At 45.7% G+C, this 19,880-nt stretch overlaps 1 protein-coding gene across 1 annotated transcript in view; it reads right to left on the bottom strand.

The window, feature by feature from the left end:
* Nucleotides 1–19,880, bottom strand: part of LOC146855449 (stabilin-2-like) — a 1,111,419-nt gene that overhangs the window by 692,233 nt on the left and 399,306 nt on the right. Inside the window, exon 21 of the mRNA XM_085653245.1 lies at nucleotides 19,676–19,762. Within this exon, the coding sequence (XP_085509371.1) occupies nucleotides 19,676–19,762 (87 nt within the window). The remainder of the gene's footprint in view (nucleotides 1–19,675; nucleotides 19,763–19,880) is intronic.

Below are 19,880 nucleotides of genomic sequence, written 5' to 3'. Positions count from 1 at the left end.
AGGAATGGGCCAATCACAGAGAGCCGCAACTGCATAAAGGTTCGTACATCAATTTTAGATCTTACCCCTGATGCTTCTCTTTGTGTTCTGGTTCTTACACATGTTCCATAGCTGAGAGAGAAAGTCGAACATTGGTTTTGTGGAGGCCGAGGACAGAAAAATGAGAATGGGGATTGTGTGGTGGTTAATTTTGATCTTCGAGAGTTAGCTGGAAAGCTGATTTCTCAGTTTGCACGGGCCTTTTGTGGTATTTCAAGGACTCAGGTCCATCCTCTGGCCCCTGTAATTTGTTGCTCTAAGTGTGGAGTGCCTTTCTTACTCCCAGAGTATTAAAAGCATAGCAGAGATAGTTTTTCTGTGCCAACTTCCAACAGGCTTCAAGCCCGAGCCTCCTGGACAATTGCCTTCTAAGGGTTTTAGCCCACATGGTATTCCCTTGTTCAGGCTAGGCATGTTTCTTAGTGTCCAGAATGTTATACTATGCATGTTGAGTTAAGTTAGACCATAGCAGGGTTAAGTAGCAAATTAAATGATGGGTGAAGATCATTCAAAGCTTTAGTACTGCTTGCTGTAAAACAAATTGGGATTTAGCCAACTCCCTTTGTATTGATGGCTTGAGCTCTTTTTTTACCCCCTCTGCCGCCATCCCTACAAACTCAGGCAGTGCAAAAAGGTGATCTTCCTGATGTCACATAATTTAGGTTGTGAGGCAAATCCCTGTGCCACAGGCTCTGCATATCTGCTGAGGGTTCTCCTAGTGTTCCTTAGAAGTAACAATCTGCTTCTACTGCATTTCTGTAGCCCCCTATAATTAGAATGGAAAAGAAGGGATTCTAATTCTTTTATCCCTGTGTTGCTCCCAGAAGATCTCAACTTACAACTGTGTGATGAAAGTCTTAGGGGAGGTCCAGGCATTGAAGAGGAGGCTGCTCTCCTGCTGCATTTGAGCATAGTCCCTAGGAAGGGTGTCGTACTTTAATATTCGGGACCGCGTAGGGGACAGGGCCCTACCCCTGTCTATCTTGGTATTAGCGAACCGCAAATGGTAAATGCGGCATGTACGAGTGCTTTATATATCGTTCTAGCTATAAATGCACTGTTTACACGTTATTCAGCTTCACTACGCGGGTTCCATTTTGGAAGCAGTGGCCATCTTGTCATTGCCCTCACATAGGCTATGATGGAGTTAATACGGGCCTCACAGTACATGGGCTTTCCCTCTGACTTCTCTGTGACCTGGGCAGCTGGCTCTGCTGCCCCGGGTCAAACCGGTCTCACGAGCTCCCCTTCCTCCGTCCACCTGTGATTAGCATCAGGGTTTGACCCGTCATAAAGCCCTTTCATTCTATACAATCCCCCGGCTAATCTCTTCTACACCTGCTTGTTCCTGCTTTATGACTTGTTTCCCAAAACAGGAGATGCTCATGTTTATTGGGGGGTCTCTTTACATCAAACGTGGGATCTGAACCTTACTGTGTAAATCATTGTGGGCTGGCCGAACTGGAATGTGGGATGGTCATCATGACTCTGCTTTTTCGTTTGTAATGTATACCTTTATATGACCATATCGTAAACCAAGGAATGTGTGCCTGGAGCATGATATTTTGTACTTAAGGAGAAGTCCGTTCCTATGATTTTCAGCAGTCTCCTGAGAACATACACGCTGTTGTACTTCTAGGATACCTGTCATTGGTCTGCAGCCAATAAACTAATCTTTGACTTCACCCAGAAGACTCTGTGTTTCTGTAGGTCCGGAACAGGGTGAACCCAGAAGTCATAGGGTGTGTGCCCCTGCACCGCTGGGTCTAAAATACCCAGTACTTCAGTTTGGCGCCCAACTCGGGACGATTTCAGCGGTACCAGTCCAAGCCAGAGGTTCGTGAGGAGCTTCGTGTGGAAATTCCGGAGGAAGGCCGCCACTTCATCGACCCCTGCATGTCGACGTGGTCCGAAAGTCTTTTCTGCGAGGTTCTCCGCGTCCCGACGGCTACGAAGGACTGCTGCCCTGATTAATCGACCTGTTTTGGACCCTTGACGAGTTTTGAGAGAGCGAAACAATCGAGAGAGTCTTCTGGTGACGCCATCGATCAGCAATATTCAGTTAAGTATAAGTGGAGCGTCTCCCATTTGTTTTGGTATCCTTCGGGATCATTTGAATTGGTACTTTGGAGTTTGCAAACGCCAAAACCAGAGGACTCGTGTATTCACGAGGCTATCGTAATCGATAATCCTTTGACGTTTGGATCTAGACTAGTGAGCAAAGATGCCTGGTTCTGGACTATTTGGTAGATTATTCTGTTTGGGTTGTGGAAAAGATTTCCAGCTAGAGGAATCATGTCCGGTTCCTCCGGTTGGAACTCCAACTTATGAGCTCTATGTGAAACATGGCGTAGGCCCCAATGCATATAACGAAGTGTGGATCCACTACACCAGGAAAGATGGTGTTTTAAAATGGCCCCAAAATGGTAGTTTTGATACCGATATTTTAGATAATTTGGAAATTAAATTGTTTAAGAAGAAAGCCCGGCCGGCGATGTTTGACTCTTTCCGCTTATGGCGAAAGGAAGCCAAACAGAAGGAAATCAAGTTAGCGAAAAAGAATAAGAGAGAGAGAGGTATGTCAGTAATGCAAGCAGCTGTACAATTTAAAGACAATGAAGAGGAGCAAATGAATGAGCAATTGCACAGGCAGCGTAAGTTAGGGATTGACAAATGTTACCCAGCTTTGCCACATTCTAAGCAGAATGAGTCAGAAGAAAAAGAGAAAGATCCCCTGATGTCACATTTGTTGAGTTCGCCACCCCCGTATGCTCAAACTGCCACGGCGCCTCCCCAGCTTGTAAATATGCCGCCTCCAGTGCATATACTGCAAGCCTTGCCGCAACCGCCAGTTGCTTTGCAGCCAGTTCCTATTCCTGTAGCGCAGTCCTCTCAAGCGCCTCCAGTTGTGCTTCCAACTGCCCCCGCACTTCTTGCGACTTTGCCTAATCCAGTAACTGCCTCCCCTAACACTCTTCCTTCCACCACTCCAGTACCTGTCTCTACATCCTCTTTTCTTCCCTCTGTTTTTCCCCCTGTTCTCGCCTCAGCTTCTCCTTCAGCGCGACAGCGCTTAGCTAATGTGGTTACTACATTAATGTCTCCTCTCTTTGGGTCATCTGGTGCAACTCCTGGTGTACAGCGTAAGCAGTTGCGCAGCCAATTGCCTAACCCCGATGAGAAAAAGGTAATAGATCACATGGCGCGTAGATGGATCGTTTTTCCTTCACTGTATGATGTGGAATCAGTTGTCAACACTTTCCATCAATGGGATGCCCCGAAACAGAGATATGTGTTTGAGAAAATGTGCGAAATTCTCTGTGAAGAATTGGAGGATAGTGGTAGAAATCCAAACCCGCAGGAATTGTGTAGAGTGAGGTTCGATTTTGGAACTGGTATAATTGTGGACCGCGAAGTAGATAAAGCAGTTGCGGTTGTATTGTCCTTAAGGAATGACGATTGCCAACAGTCATTGTTTGAACAAGAGGTCCTTGTGGGGAAAAAGGCAAAAGCGCGACAATACCCTATGAGAGAAGTTCCCCCGGTATGGAAGGAAGCGGTTGCAGCTGTCGGTGGTAACCCCGCTGTGGCAGCGCATTTCCAGCGTGTTTGGGTGCATGTTCCATGGAAGCACTCTGAGGTGTTAGCGCTTAAGCAGTCCTTGCCTGATCCCCGTAAAAACCCAGCAGGTTATTATAAAGAGTTGTCACAGACGGCAGGGTCATGCATTATGAATCTGGCCGACATAGACATGTTGTTTGGTAATGTTGTTCCACAGCCTCTATGGGGATCAATTCGTAATGTTGATCACAATGCAGAACTAGGGGATTCATGGACTAACATTGTTGCTGCTGATGCTAGACAAACTGGTGGTGCGAAACCAGAACCTTTAGTAGCTGAATTGCCTGGTAGAATCATCATGTATATGAAGACAATAATGCCTGCGATGCGCGTAAATTGGGATAAGTTATCTGCATGCAAGCAGAAGAAAGATGAGACAGTGTCAGACTTCTTTACTAGGTTTGAAGAAACGTTTATTGACCACAGTGGGCAGGATATGAGTACTGAGGGTGGCCAACGGCTGTTTGTGGATAAGTTTGTGCAGAATTTACTTCCTGACCTGTGTAAAAAGTTAAAAGATTCAGAAAGTTCTTGGGCTGTTTCTTCTTCAGCGCAAATACTGGCTACTGCACAGTATTATGAAAATAGAGATAAAGACGAGAAAGATAGAACGGAGAAGAAAACGAAGGAACTAAAGACAAAGGTCCTTTTACAGCAGGCCTATCCGCCACGTGGAGGTGGTAATAATTATAGACAACCCCAAGGTGTCTATCACCAACCCCAACAGTCTCAGACAAACCAGCAAATGAACGGGTATTACCAACCACGTGTCCCTGTAGGTCCCAACCAATGTTCATACTGTAAAGAGGAAGGTCATTTTAAATACAGTTGCCCTAAATTAATGCAGCGGAACGGTAATGCGTATGGCGCAAGAGGAAGGGGTGGTCAGCAAGCTCCTAGAGGCCGAGGGCGTGGAAGTGTTCCCCAGAACGCGCGTCCTCTGCCGCCTCAAAGTACCATCAATAGCTTTGATCAGCAAGCTAACGCGATTAGCAATACGGCTCAGTATTATAATAATGATTATTATGCAGAGGACGGTGATACAGAGAATAATGATTACTAGGACAGCCATAGACAGAGAGAGGGAGTTGTTTCAGTGCCAGTGGATCAGAGTGGACCGTATGTTGAGGTGACTACAGCAAATGTAACGGAGCCTTTTCTGCTAGACACTGGTGCTGCAAAGAGTTCAATCATGCATTCAAAACTCCCTGGCGCACCTTTGTCTGGCGATATAAATGTTTCAGTAGGTTTTTCTGGCGCCCCGGTTAGGAACCCGATTTCCAGTCCCATGTCACTTTCTGTTGGACCTTGCGAGCTGAAAGCACCTCTGATCCTGACAACAGGTTGTGGTGAGAATTTGCTAGGATTAGATTTGTTGAAAAGATTGCACGCTACACTGTATTGTTCTCCTTCAGGAGTACAACTTACATTAGGCAAGAAAGTGATTTCCCCAATGTACTTGTCTAAAAACACGATGCCACCTGAATTGACATCCCTTCCGGATGCCCTTTGGGCTACTGGTCCCAATGATGTGGGCCTCTTGGAGATACCGCCATATGTGGTGACTCTAAAGGCTAATGTCAGACTGCCACGTATTCCCCAGTACAAGATCTCTAATGAAGGGCAGAAAGCATTGTTAGACATTGTCAGCGACTTGATTAATAAGGGTGTGATAGAGGAAACAAGAGGCAACGTTTGCAATAGTCCGATTTTACCTGTCTTAAAACGAACGGACCCTTCACAGCCACCTGTTTACAGATTTGTGATCGATCTCAGAGAGGTTAATAAGATTGTTGTGCCACAGTTTCCGGTTGTCCCTGATATAACTGCCTTGTTAACGATGATTCCAGCCTCTGCTGCATGGTTTTCAGTGATCGATTTAAAGAATGCTTTCTTTAGTATCCCAATTGCAGAAGAGAGCAGAGATATTTTTGGTTTTAGTCTGGGAGGCCGAAGCTTCCGCTTCAAACGCGCTCCCCAGGGCTACTGTGAGAGTCCATCCATATACAGTCAGGCTCTGAAAGCGCAGCTTGATGCACTTGTTTTACCTAGTGGCGCTATCCTGATTCAATACGTGGACGATTTACTGATCGCCGCAGATACTGAAAAGATTTGTAAAGAAGCCACATTATCACTGTTGCGCCATTTATCCGCTTTCCATCACAAAGTGTCTCTCTCTAAGCTGCAATATTGTCGACAAGAAGTGACCTACTTAGGTCATCTCTTATCGAAGGAGGGAAGGAAACTGACCCCAGAAAGAATTCAAGCTATTGCACAGTTAAGTGTGCCGAAAACACAGAGAGAAGTGCGTGCTTTCTTGGGCATCACTTCATACTGTAGGCATTGGATCCCTAGTTTTTCCTTATTGGCAAAACCTTTGTTAGCCTTAACATGCAAAGACACACCGAATCCTATCCCATGGTCTGAAGAGTGCCAGAAAAGTTTTGTGGAATTGCGTGATGCATTATGTTCAGCACCTGTGTTGGGTACCCCCGACTATAGTAAGCCTTTTACATTGTATGTTCACGAGAAAGATGGATGTGCGTTGTCAGTGTTAACACAGCCTTTTGGCGACAGACCGCGCCCATGCGCATATTTTTCATCTACCTTGGACCCTGTAGCAAGGGCATTGCCAAACTGTCTGAGAGCGACAGCTGCTGCAGCGATGTCTATCCGACAATCGGCTGGTTTGGTAATGGACAACACATTGATTGTCATGGTTCCACACGCTGTAGACACATTATTAAATAGAACCAAGACACAACACTTGACCAGTGCACGATTATCGGGCTACGAACTTACACTGTTAGCTAATCACATACACATAAAGAGATGCAATACGCTGAATCCAGCTACATTGTTGCCAATTCCAGCAGACTCAGATGAGATTGAACAGCATGACTGTCTGTTCAGAACAGAAGAAGAGACGAAAGGGAGAGTAGATCTGAAAGATACTCCCCTGACTGAGTGTGATGGCACTTTATGGGTAGATGGTTCATGTTTTAAACTCCCTAATGGTGACACGACTGCTGCATATGCTATCACGATTTTGCACAAGGTCGTGGAAACTGCACGAGTGCCACATAATTCGGCCCAAGCAGCAGAATTAATCGCCCTCACGAGAGCATGTGTGTTGTCTGAAGGAATGAGAGTGAACATATACACAGATAGCCAGTACGCCTTTGGCGTGGCTCATAATTTTGGGCGTTTGTGGAAGGAGCGTGGGTTCCTGACGTCGCATGGAGCTAAAATTCAGAATGGCAAGTTAGTGAATGATCTCCTTGAGTCACTGACCCTACCGTTGCAAGTTGCGATCATGAAATGCAGTGCGCACAGGAAAGTCACAGATGATGTTGGACGTGGGAATGCGTTTGCTGATGAGACCGCGAAAGAAACAGCACAGAATGTGAAGACTAGAATGTATGTTGCAGGTCCCGCAAGATGGGTTAATGATGTGGGAATGTGTGAGAACACAATAGAGAGTGTGAAGTCGCTTCAAGCTGAAGCCACAGAGGAAGAGTTAAGCAAGTGGAGAGAAAGTATGGGTAAGTTGGATGAGAATGGTTGTTGGATTGATCTGACAGAACATAGGCGATGGTTGTTGCCTGATGCATATGTGCTTCCAGTGGTTACTATGGCACATGGAATGGCACATATCAGTACGAAAGGTATATGCAAGTTGTTGGCTCCAGTATGGCAGAATGCTGGGATTCCCAAGTGTGCAGAGAACGTGGTCAAGAATTGCATAGTATGCTTGAAGTACAACCCTGGTAGGGGAACCCCAACTCCGGCTGGTCACTTTGCACCCCCATCATGTCCATTTGAAGTTTTGCAGCTGGACTTTATTCACATGGAAAGATGCAACAACCTGAAATATGTACTGGTGGTTGTTTGTGCTTTCTCAAAATGGATAGAGGCTTATCCTCTGAAAGATAACACTGCCCTATCCACAGCCAAAGCCCTTGTGAAGGAGTTTTTCCCTAGGTTTGGGATGCCAAGAATGGTGTGGTGTGATAACGGAAGTGAGTTTGTGGGTAAAGTGATGAAGAATGTATGTGAAGGGCTAGGGATAAAGCAGAAGTTCCACGCTGCAAATCACCCCCAATCAGCTGGATTAGTAGAACGCTACAACGGAGCCTTAAAGCTCAAGCTGGCTAAAATCCAGGCGAGCACCGGTCTTAAATGGCCTGACGCTCTGCCTTTAGCACTCCTGTCCACCAGAATGACCATACACTCACGAGTGGGACTTAGCCCTTACGAGGTCGTCTTTGGCCGCCCGGCTAATGTATGGGGCGTGCCAAGACCGGCGAAATTTAGCGAAATAGAACATCCAGTACTGCTCGATTACCTGTATGATTTGACTGTTAAACTGCGTGTTTTGCACCAACAGGTACATGATACCCTTCCCCAAGCCTCTGAACCTCCTGGACACCCTATCAACCCTGGTACGTGGGTGCTAGTCCGAAATTTCCAGCGCAAGAGCAATGACGAGCCTCGCTGGATCGGCCCTCATCTTGTTCTTCTTTCAACAAGATCAGCAGTGCGAGTGAAAGGGAAGAAGCACTGGATTCATGGTACTCACTGCAAAGTAGTCCCCTTGCCTCTGCCATATGACCAGTGGGTCAAGGAGGGTATCGCCGACTCAGAGACAGACATTGTACCTCGCTTCGTACCATTCAGTGACGCACGCATAAGAGGCACAGTTTCAGACCAAGAGAGTGACAATATTCTGCAGGAAGCTGTGCCACCATCAAGTCGACTGGACACCACTGAGCCTGAACTTTTGTTTCAAGACCAAACAGCACCTGGCCGTCTCCGCTATAATTTGAGACCAAGGCCCATGGACAAATAAAGATTTCCTCATTATTTCCCTTTTGACATTTTTGCTCTCCCATCTGAAGGACTTTCTTGATTTTTGTTTTTCGAACCACCATCCGGGTTCTGCCGCAGGGTCGCGGTGTCAAGACTTTGGGGTACAGGCCGAAGACGCTAGGTCGACGGTTCTGGTTAGTCTAGGGCGTTTCCCTGGACTGACAGGCGTGCCCCTTAGCAGAAGAAACTCATCCACCGCGAGCGGCCCGAGTAGAGGATGGAGTTTTTTAAGATGGAGAGACCGATTGAGGAAATGAACTTTAACGCAAGGATGTGTAGAATTGTAAAAAGTAAATGTTTTGTCTTTTTGTGCCTTTTTACACTGTGTAGCATAATAATGTTTATTGTAGGATTTGTGTTTTTCTCCGCTCAAAAGCCCATTGAACCCACTCAACAGCCTATATCTCTTTCTACTGCCTCCTCTCACTCTTTTCACCCTTTGCCTGAGCACGAACAGACCAAACGATCAGAGTACGTAAATAACTCGTTTATCCAGCTCTTGCACCAGCACCAACTAGTAATGAATACGACCAATTGCTGGGTGTGTGGGTTAATGCCCCATACCATTAACAAGGGTATTCCCTACCTGGTGCTGCCGTACAGTTACAATGGATCGTCATGGGCATTCCAAACCATGTTTCTCTATGCTCTAGATACATACTCCCCTCGCCAACCGCGTTCCATCAGACCTATCACCAATAATAAGGCTTTGATGAAAGGAGTTGCCGATATGAGTAGGGATATCAATGCATACTCATCTATTCCCAAAGAAGAGTTGAGACCTTATGTAGGATGGAACGCGACGGGGTATAGTATTAGTCTGGGTGAAAGACAGCGAAAAATCTCATCTCCAATCTGGGTCGTACCCCACATGGGTCGGTTCTGCTTACAGGGTAATGGTCAGAATCCTAGAGCTCAACTGGGAAGGAGTGACTGTACTGAAACGTACACCTTCCCGTCGCAGTTTTCCCCTGCGTTTCTAGCTGCTAAGGGCACATATTTCATCTGTCATGACCGAGCATATACATGGCTGCCCCCTGATTTCTCGGGACATGTTATATTGCGAACTTGCTACCGCCGACATTTACTGCTGCCTCTGACTATCACAAGACCAGAGTTGTGAGAGGTGTGATTAGTAAGGAGGACACTGCCGGTCAGGAAGCAGGAGACTTCTTCTTGGGTTTCCTGCCGTTTTGGGGACCTATGGTCAATAGTAGGAACCTGAGACAGCTGACTCGGGTGGTTGAATCCACTGTCAATGTAACGGCTGGTGCCCTTAGTAATCTGACGGCTGAGCTACAAGCGGATCGCCTTATGACTCTGCAGAACCGCATGGTTCTAGACGTTATTCTTGCAGACCGCGGTGGGGTATGCAAGGTCATCCAATCCAGTTGCTGCATTTTCATACCAGATAATGCTCCAACAGTGTATCAAGCCATCTCCAAACTCCATAAAATATCTGAAGCCATACACGTGGATAAGGGAGATTGGTCACTGGTGGGGTGGTTCTGGGAATTGATATCTGCCTGGGGTTGGAAAGTTCTGATGGTCATTGGAATGATCTTAGCCATCCTTTTCCTGTTCTGTCTGTGTATACAGTGTGCTCCCGCGATATGTGGTCTCTGTACTACCTTATGTGTAAGGAAACCTGTATCGAGGGACGAGCTAAGTAATAGGATGATGCTACAGCAGCATCTCCATGACTTTGTGAACATTGACCTAGACTCGGATTAAGATGAGTATAGTGATTGCCTATGTAAGGGCAAAAGGAGGGTCTGTCGTACTTTAATATTCGGGACCGCGTAGGGGACAGGGCCCTACCCCTGTCTATCTTGGTATTAGCGAACCGCAAATGGTAAATGCGGCATGTACGAGTGCTTTATATATCGTTCTAGCTATAAATGCACTGTTTACACGTTATTCAGCTTCACTACGCGGGTTCCATTTTGGAAGCAGTGGCCATCTTGTCATTGCCCTCACATAGGCTATGATGGTGTTAATACGGGCCTCACAGTACATGAGCTTTCCCTCTGACTTCTCTGTGACCTGGGCAGCTGGCTCTGCTGCCCCGGGTCAAACCGGTCTCACGAGCTCCCCTTCCTCAGTCCACCTGTGATTAGCATCAGGGTTTGACCCGTCATAAAGCCCTTTCATTCTATACAATCCCCCGGCTAATCTCTTCTACACCTGCTTGTTCCTGCTTTATGACTTGTTTCCCAAAACAGGAGATGCTCATGTTTATTGGGGGGTCTCTTTACATCAAACGTGGGATCTGAACCTTACTGTGTAAATCATTGTGGGCTGGCCGAACTGGAATGTGGGATGGTCATCATGACTCTGCTTTTTCGTTTGTAATGTATACCTTTATATGACCATATCGTAAACCAAGGAATGTGTGCCTGGAGCATGATATTTTGTACTTAAGGAGAAGTCCGTTCCTATGATTTTCAGCAGTCTCCTGAGAACATACACGCTGTTGTACTTCTAGGATACCTGTCATTGGTCTGCAGCCAATAAACGAATCTTTGACTTCACCCAGAAGACTCTGTGTTTCTGTAGGTCCGGAACAGGGTGAACCCAGAAGTCATAGGGTGTGTGCCCCTGCACCGCTGGGTCTAAAATACCCAGTACTTCAAGGGATGCTGAATGAAATTATGTGGGATTTTAATGTCGTTTGTGGCTGGAGATATGTAGGCGATTTAAAAACAATCTCTTAGCCTGTCTATTACAGGATGAGGGGCCGCTACAAGTATTAATTTAAAAAAATTGTCAGCTCCCCTTGTCTCATTTACGGCCAAACATCTAATTAGGAGTCAGGTCTGGAGTTCATAATCTGATCAATATTTCTATTTTTGGGGTGCAGGTGAAGGCTTCCATTTGTTTCCCACGCCTGCATGCAAAAGTTTAGTAACAGCTGCTAAAGGGCATAGGATTAAATTGGGAGATGGTTTGCCTGAGTATTCCTTAAAAGAGTTGATCAGGTACTGTGCTAGGGACTTTGTGGTATGTGTTTTAGTGGACTTTTGCAATGAGGTAGTGGTGGACTCTTTCACAAATATCTGTGAGGCTGTGAGTATCATTTTAAATCTGCAGGCTTTTAAGATCGCTTTGAGGCATTCCAGTCGATTTGACCATGCCTGCTCGAGGGCTCATTGTGACTTGGCACAGGCTCTTAAAACCAAACCAAGACCTAGTCACACAGTGGCCAAGTGCAGGTGGATAAATAAATCCAGCATTAAAAATTGAAAGGTATATTTGAGAAAAAGAGGCTTGGACCGAACTTGCAGATGCTTGCTTTCCTAATTCTAGTGTAAACTTTTGGGAAATAGTGAACTGTCAAGTCTTTTCTGGTAATGAATCCCCAGCTATGCATGCTTATATTGTCCCTAATAAATGGATGGCAAGTTGTAGAGGGATTAACAGTTCATCGAATCCAGAGCTGCTGAGAGCAAAGCCCTTAATGGAGTCGGGTTCTTCAAATCTCATTTTTCAATAAGAAGAAGTTAGGGATGCGATCGACTGGCTTAGTAGGAGTAAAGCCCCTGACCCTGATGTGGTCCCATCTGATTACTTAAACTGGACACTAACGTATGGGCTCCTTTGCTTACCCTGACTTTAAATGCTGCAGTTAAATGAGGGATTACTCCATTTTGGATGCAATCTGTTATCATCCTTATTTTTAAGAAGGGTGACAAGACAGATCCACGATGCTACAGGCCGATCTCCCTATTTGACTCAACAGTTAAGGTTGTAGAGAGGGTGATTTTATCACAACTGTCAGAGTGAGGCGCAAAATCTGAAACATTATGATATTCAATATGATTTTAGGGAGAGGATAGGAACTATAGATACATCTCTAAATCTATATTTAATTGTGAACAAATTCACAGTTGTTAGGCCTGGTGGCATCAACCTGGCTTTCATGTATCTCTCATTGGCCTTTGATAGTGTGAATCGGAATAAGCTGTGGCCGTTGATAGTTTTAGTGGAGATTGATCTGGACATAGTACATTTTCTTGCTGACCTTCATAGGAAAATGACTGCCTCGTAAGGCTGAGTGGGAATGGGGATTGCAGAGAGGTTTTTGAGGTTAAGCATAGAGTCAGACAAGGGTGTATCTTGGTCCCCTTTTTATTTACCCTGTAAAAATCTGGAAGGCCGCCTGCCAAGTGCAGTTTTCGGTTTACCAAGAAAGGGGAGGAGATTAATTCTAGTCCTCCTTTATATAGATTATGCAGTTCTTTTAGCTGGAACTGCTTTGGGCCTCTCACGCTTACTAGACTCCTTCATGAGTTTCATGGTCTTGATTGATTTATCAAACAATTTTGGGAAAACCCATTTCATGATTATCATCCCCAGGAATATTAAAACTGGTAGGCATATCATTCCGGGGCCTAAAATCTCAAGGATATCTTTTTTCCCCTATCTAGGGATAATGTTTGACCATAAACATTCTTCGTCCCCACTGATGTCATCTAAAAGCTTCTCTTCAGGAGGACAGAGGGAGCACTTTATGACTCTGATGCCAGGCTTGGCAGCAAACCAATTCAAACCCTACTTAAGATCTATGTGGCTATATGTGTTACAGAAGTCATGTATGGTAGCGAGATGTGGGGGTATGTGGAGTGTTTGTATCTCCAGACTGTGGAGAATATCTTTCTGAGATATCTACTTGTACTTACCTGTTGTATGTCGTCATATATTGCCCATGAACAATTAGGCTTGAGACAGATCAGTGACATGATTGCTCTGTGCCCACAATTGAAAGGGCGCTCTGTTTGGATTAATCCGGATTTGGAACTCAATCGGTCATTTTTTTAGGGGTTGTTTATCCCTTGACAATGGCAACAGATATCCTTGGCTAAGTTATGTGAGAGCGGGCTTTCTGGCTCGAGGGCATCTTGATCTGTTTATAGCCCCTGAATCTATTAAACAAATCTGACTTGTTCATAAAAAATAATTTTTATGCCTTTAGAAAGTCCAACAGGGAGTCTGATGAAACTCAAAAAGTGCCTGTCCGTGAGAATGCTGTTCTTAAAACAACTCTGCACATTGAGCCTTACTTGATTTTTTGTTATTAATAGCTTTCATCACTATCTTTTAATTGGATTCAAGCTTCGTCTGGTTCATCATTTTTTGGCTGTTTCTAAAGGCAGTACCCTGTCCAGAGATCTTGATCCCTGGAGTTGTGATCTGTTTCCAGGCCAAGACACCCTCTATTTTATCATGTTCTGTGACTTTTATACTGACTTATACCGTAAATTTATAATACCTCTACTCCAGGGCATGCATTTTCTGCAGGTGAGGCATGCTCATACATATGTGCAGATGTTAACCACTGAGCGTACATGTTTGCACATTGTCAGATTTTTAAAGGGTGTGATACAGATAAGATTATGTATGCAAAATTAATTGTTTTAGCATGCTCCTTTTAGTCTATGTTTGACTGTTTTAATTTGGTTTTAGTTTTCATGTATTCATGGATTTGCATGATTAGTTTGCACTTATTGTGCATATGTTTTTTCTAGGTAAAGTGTTTTTTAATTTTTTTTTATAAACATTTGGATGATGATAATAATGGCTGATATTCATATCCAATTAGTATAACTAGAAAGGACTGTCCCTTATTTGCAACAAGAAGTTGGATATTTCAAGGCTGAATCACAAAGACATGGAAGATCATGTAAAAAAGTACTCCTGTGGAACTACTTCCTGCACTCATAAATGCTTTCGTAAGCTGGCTCCAGTGTGGCCAAACTCCTCTGTAAATATTCTAGTCGAGATTTTTGTTCAACTGTGCATGTAAAAAAGCTGGCAGAATCATAGAGGTGTAGTATCTCTTATACTTATTGTTAAACCTCTTTTTAATTGCTGCCTCTTAATCCATCACTCTTGCAAATTAATTTAGTCCATGTTTACTGCCATTTTTAAAGTGCTTCCTGGTTACAGTGGCATCACTAAATAACCTGCCACACCTACATACTATGAGCCATTACTTAGAAAATGGCACACAAACATTATTAGTTTAGGTTGCTTGATTACATAATTTGGATTAAAACATGTCCAATAACGACCCTTCTGGTGCTCCGAAGGCTAAAGATCATAGCACAAATGTTTGCAGTCAAAGATTGCGACCACACTGAAGTTTAGGATCTCAACACGTTTCTGTTTATGTTGATGAAAACCAAAACACAGGATGGTTTCCTCCTAGTCATCCACTGATTCCTTTATATGGACAAAACACTGCAGTGCCATAAACTATTTGAGAACCCGACTACAGTTTTTGTGCTTTTTTAAAGTTTTTAAAACAAATTCCTTGAATAGCCTTTACCATACTTCAAGGTCAATGTAGGTATCACCCTGTGAATAGTCTCCCCCTTCCAGAGGGAAACACAACATCTAAAGCATTGTTGGTGATTAAAGCTTCTTAGCCAAGATGGAGTTCTAATCTTAAGAGGAGATCCGAAGATCATAATCCTCTAGTAGTGGGTTATGTTTTTTCCAGGTGAGCAACAGGTTTATCACAAAAATGTAAAATTGAATTCAAAACTCTGAATAATTGCACCCTGTTAGAAATGGGGGTCCCTCGTTGACCATGGCTGGCGCCAATGTCCAAATAGGGACCCTTCTTCCTAAGTCATGGCAAGTGGGCTACCTCCTTTGATAACCCCTGTTCAACCCTGTGGTAACGTAGCACGAGCAGTTAGGCCTATCTCAGAGGTTGTGTGCGAAGCGTTTATGGCCAAGTACAATAAGGCAGTAATGGCACCACAAAAGGACACAACTCAGGTAGATATAGAAAAATAATATCGTTATCCAACAGTTTAACTCAAAGACTCTCAAAGCGTTTCAACAACTACAATTCACGTCAACCAGTAGGGACTAAAAGAAACAACAACGTATTCACCCAAAGCGGGACAAGGACTGAGTTCAGGGCCAGGGCCTACGCGACCCTTTGCGCACCAGGTACCTTTTGTTGAAAGGGACTACAGCACGCAGCTTCTGGAAGAGGCGGAGACGGTGACAGTGGGACTCCCAGCAACCACAGGTCTGGGAGGCTGAGGTCCGCAGCGTGCACTCAGGGGCAGGCGGGTGCTCAGTGGCAGCAGCGCGCGGCTGTGGCGGCCCTGGCTGGTGGTGGCGATGACTCTCGTCGTGCAGCTCCGTGGTGGGATCACAGCGGCAGCAGTTCTCTGTTAGCTCCGGCGGCACACAGAACAAATCCCAAGGATGCAAAGTTGTCAATGGTGCGGGCGCTCAGTGGCCACAGGTCTCTCTTAGCTGCGGCGGCCCACTGGACAAATCACGATGATGCACAGTAGCAAAAGGGTGCGAGCACTCAGTGGCAGCAGCTCTCTCTTGGCTGCGGCGGACCACGGGACGAAGCACAATGGTGCACAGTAGCAAAGGGTGCAGGCACTCAGCAGCAGCAGCTCTCTCTTGGCTGTGGCGGCCCACGGGACGAATTACGTTGGTGCACAGTAGCAAAGGGTGCGGGAACTCAGCGGCAGTAGCTCTCTCTTGGCTGCGTTGGCCCACGGGACGAATCACGATGGTGCACAGTAGCAAAAGGTGCGGGCACTCAGCGGCAGCAGCTCTCTCTTGGCTGCGTTGACCCACAGGACGAATCACGATGGTGCACAGTAGCAAAGGGTGCGGGCACTCAGCGGCAGCAGCTCTCTCTTGGCTGCGGTGGCCCACGGGACGAATCACGATGGTGCACAGTAGCAAAGGGTGTGGGCACTCAGCGGCAGCAGCTCTCTGTTGGCTGCGGCAGCCCACGGGACAGATCACGATGGTGCACCATAGCAAAGGGTGTGGGCACTCAGGAAGAGCAGCTCTCTCTTAGCTGCGGCGGCCCATGGGACAATTTAGGGCCTCAACCAGGTGGGCACCACGGTGGGCGCTCAGCGGCCACAGCGCTCTCTCAACTGCAGCGGTCCACGCAGATTCAGTAGAAGGTCCGAAGGTGCCGATTCCGGCGGGCTCTCAGCGGCGGAAGCTCTCTCTTAGCTACAGCAGCCCACACAGGTTTAGCAAGAAGGTTCAAAGGTTCAGATTCAGGCGGGCACTCAGCGGCGGCAGCTCTCCCTTAGCTGCAGCGGCCCGCACAGACTCAGCGAAAGTTTAGAAAGTCTCAATTCCGATTCAGGTGGGCTCTCAGCGGCGGCAGCTCTCTCATAGCTGCAGCGGCCCGCACAGGTTTAGCAAAAGGTCAGAAGCGCCCAGTCCGCGGTCCTCACAGTAGAACTAGAGGCTCCGGATTACTCGACGGAGGCCTCACTTGCAAGCAGAACGCCTCACACAGGAATTCCGATGGCGGACGGGGTGAAGTCTAATGTCCCTGAGACTTCTGCAGGAGGCGCTCTCGATTTAGGCCCTTGGGTAGTTTCTTCAGCAAGCTTGATGTAAGTTGCAAAGTCCTTTCCTCTGTTCACTCGAACAGAGTTTTGTCTTGACATCCAGAAGGAACACACTTGGCCAAAGTTCCAGCGCAGCATTTTATACCTAAAAAGTCTTTGTTCTCTAAGGTTGCAAATCACTGACTCCGGTCAGAACCAGTTCGGTGGGGTCGGGGAGCACTTGGTTTACGAGGTGACAATCTGCCTTTTCAGAATGAGGGGGTCTGCTATCAGACACCCAGTGGGAGGTGGAGCCATCATTCATATTGCCAGGCACGGCCCTGCTCGGATCAAAGAGTCACCCCTCCCTATGCTCTGAATACTGATCTCTCTCTCCAGCCAGGTCTGACCCAGCTGGCCCTGCTGCTCCATAACCAGACAGCAAATACACATACTCGCAACAGCCTACAGTAAAGCTTAGGCAAGAAACTACCACGTTTTCTGAAAAGGTATTTCAACACATACAATATAGAAATGGTCCTTACTAGAAGGTGCCCTTCAATGTCCTGAGCATATATGTATCAAACTCGAGGGTCCTATCAGGTTCCTAGGGCTCGATACGATCATAGAAAGCAATCTTTAACTGGCCTATGAGAATGGATCATTTTGCAGTAGCGACAGTCAAATGGAAGGTAACTCACTATTGAAACAGGCTACAGCGATATAGGTATTAAAGTCACTACTTAGGGGATACATTTTTATATGGGGTGTGCAAAGTTGCAAAGATTTGCCTTGCAATTTTACACAGTTCAACCCTTGTGGCGTCTTAAGGTCACAAAATTGGTAAAGCAAAATACGACGGCTGTTTTAGAGGAATTTTGTTGCAGCAGAAACCATTTTGAGGGCAGTGTAGGGCTGCTCATGGTAAAAGGTGGACTACTACCACTGAGTTACCTTCTGCATCCTCTGTTCCAAGGTCCCGCCCCCTCAAGTAAAGTCCTGAGATTCACACTGTAGTGACACCTGATCCCTTGTGCCTTTACACCTAGCCCACCCAAACTGTGCCCTGGAGAGGCTTCCCACCCTGAACTGTCCCGTGGACCACAGCTGTCCCTTCCTTTGGAGTCTTTCGTTGCAACACAGACTGTCTATTCCTGAATCCCTGCACCTCATACCTGACGTTTGTGGCCGGAAATGCTTCCTTGCAGAGTGAATGGGTGAGCTTAACTTCATCTTAGGTGAAGTCATACAAAGTCAAGAAACTTTGCCCTCCTTTGTGGTGGAAATTTATAGTTCACCTACCCCTAAATTATATACTGGATGTGATGCCTATTTTGACAGAGGTCACATACCCTATACCCTAGTGAAAATGCACATGCTTGCCAATATGGTTTGTACCAGTGGATATTGTATGCATTTTCTATTCTGTAATCAAATTGATCATTGATCTGTGCAAACTACAACCTACTCCTCATCTCTAAAGCACACGGTCACAGCTGCCAGTTTATGGCCGATAGTGTTAGGTGGCAGCCTGGAGCCGCACCAGTGGGGACATACAGAAGCTTGCCTGTTGGAGCAACTACTATAATGTTGCAAACTTGTTAGACATATCATTATGCATAAAACAATGAACTGCATGCATATTCAAATCTCATACACGTCAAAACGGTTAGTAAAATCAGCACTTTCATAACATCAACTGTCTGTGGGCCCTTAGCAGCAAAAGGTTCAACAGCAGTAGTCACCACCACGGTTGCTTTTCTGAACTGCACACGTGAATTTGTCCCTAAGTTGATTTACTCTTCCACTCAGTAATATTATTCCTTTTCAAACATAAGGCACATGTAGAGGGAAGCATAAAGGTCGAGTTCAGTTTAAAAATGTCTCCCAAATAAAACTTTCTCCGGTCAAGTTATTCAGGGAAATTACATGACAATGCATAATGAATTCCTGACCCTAACTAAATGACCTTTGCGATAAATGACTTCACACGCCAGACACTATCCTGTTGGCCTAATGCTCTTGAAACAGAATGACTGCTCACTGAGTTTCCGGACTGAGTTTAAGGTCTACTAAGCATGACTGAGGTGCCAGTTGTAAACAGGTTGCTCTTAAGATTCGCCGGTTATTAAGATCATTGCGTTCAGTCTTTTATTGTGCATTTCAACATCTTTTTTTAATTCTGCCAGTGACAAATAATTATCAGCCCATATATCCTGCAAGCCCTGTACCTTCAAGAAACATTTGCTCTTTGTCAGACTTTGCTATTTCATCCCATAAAAGAGAAGGGTTTAAGACGTCCCATTAAGTTTGCACGTCTCAACTTGAAGACATAACAAGGCAGATCCGCCACAGTTTACCAAAGGCTCTTACTCCTGGTTACAGTTGCCCTGTTGAACGTGGAGCCCCTTGCCTTAATCCGAGTGGGTTTCTTGCCGCCTCTTTATAATCTACCTTCTGCAACAGCTGGTTATTCCTTCTCATATAAATCACCATCAGCTCTGCCTTGTGCATCTTGCTCTACAGAAACCATCTGAGGAGACCAAAACGAGTTTGATGCCTATTTGATTCCCAGGTAGTCATTTCCTTCAACCACCTGCGATATGGTGCAAGGCAACATTGGCGGAGGAGGAGCGGGGAGCAACGAAATGCCACTTCTCCAAGGGCAGAAAAATCCCTTTCACCAGCACAGCTGAAGGAAGCCCTTCTTTGAAGATCATTGACCGGGTGAGGCTTTTACTCTCTGTTCCTCAGTCATACTCCGGTAATGATGTACATTACCAGCTTCAGCAAGCGCTTACCTTTCCATTCCCAGAACACGGGTTGGCAAATCCTCCTGGACACTGCAAGCATTCTGGACCATAGAAGCCACTACAGCACTCAGGCACCTGTGAGTTAAAGGAAACTGAAGTTAATCTGAATGAAAAGGAACCCATCACAGTAATTTAAATGTGGACATTGTCACACTGTGTATTTGAATTGCGCTCCATTAAACATACATGCAGT

This window comes from Triturus cristatus, chromosome 4_1, assembly GCF_964204655.1.
Source record: "Triturus cristatus chromosome 4_1, aTriCri1.1, whole genome shotgun sequence".
NCBI lineage: Eukaryota > Metazoa > Chordata > Amphibia > Caudata > Salamandridae > Triturus > Triturus cristatus.
The sequence above is the reverse complement of the archived record's forward strand: the minus strand, read 5'-3'. Positions and strand labels throughout refer to the sequence as shown.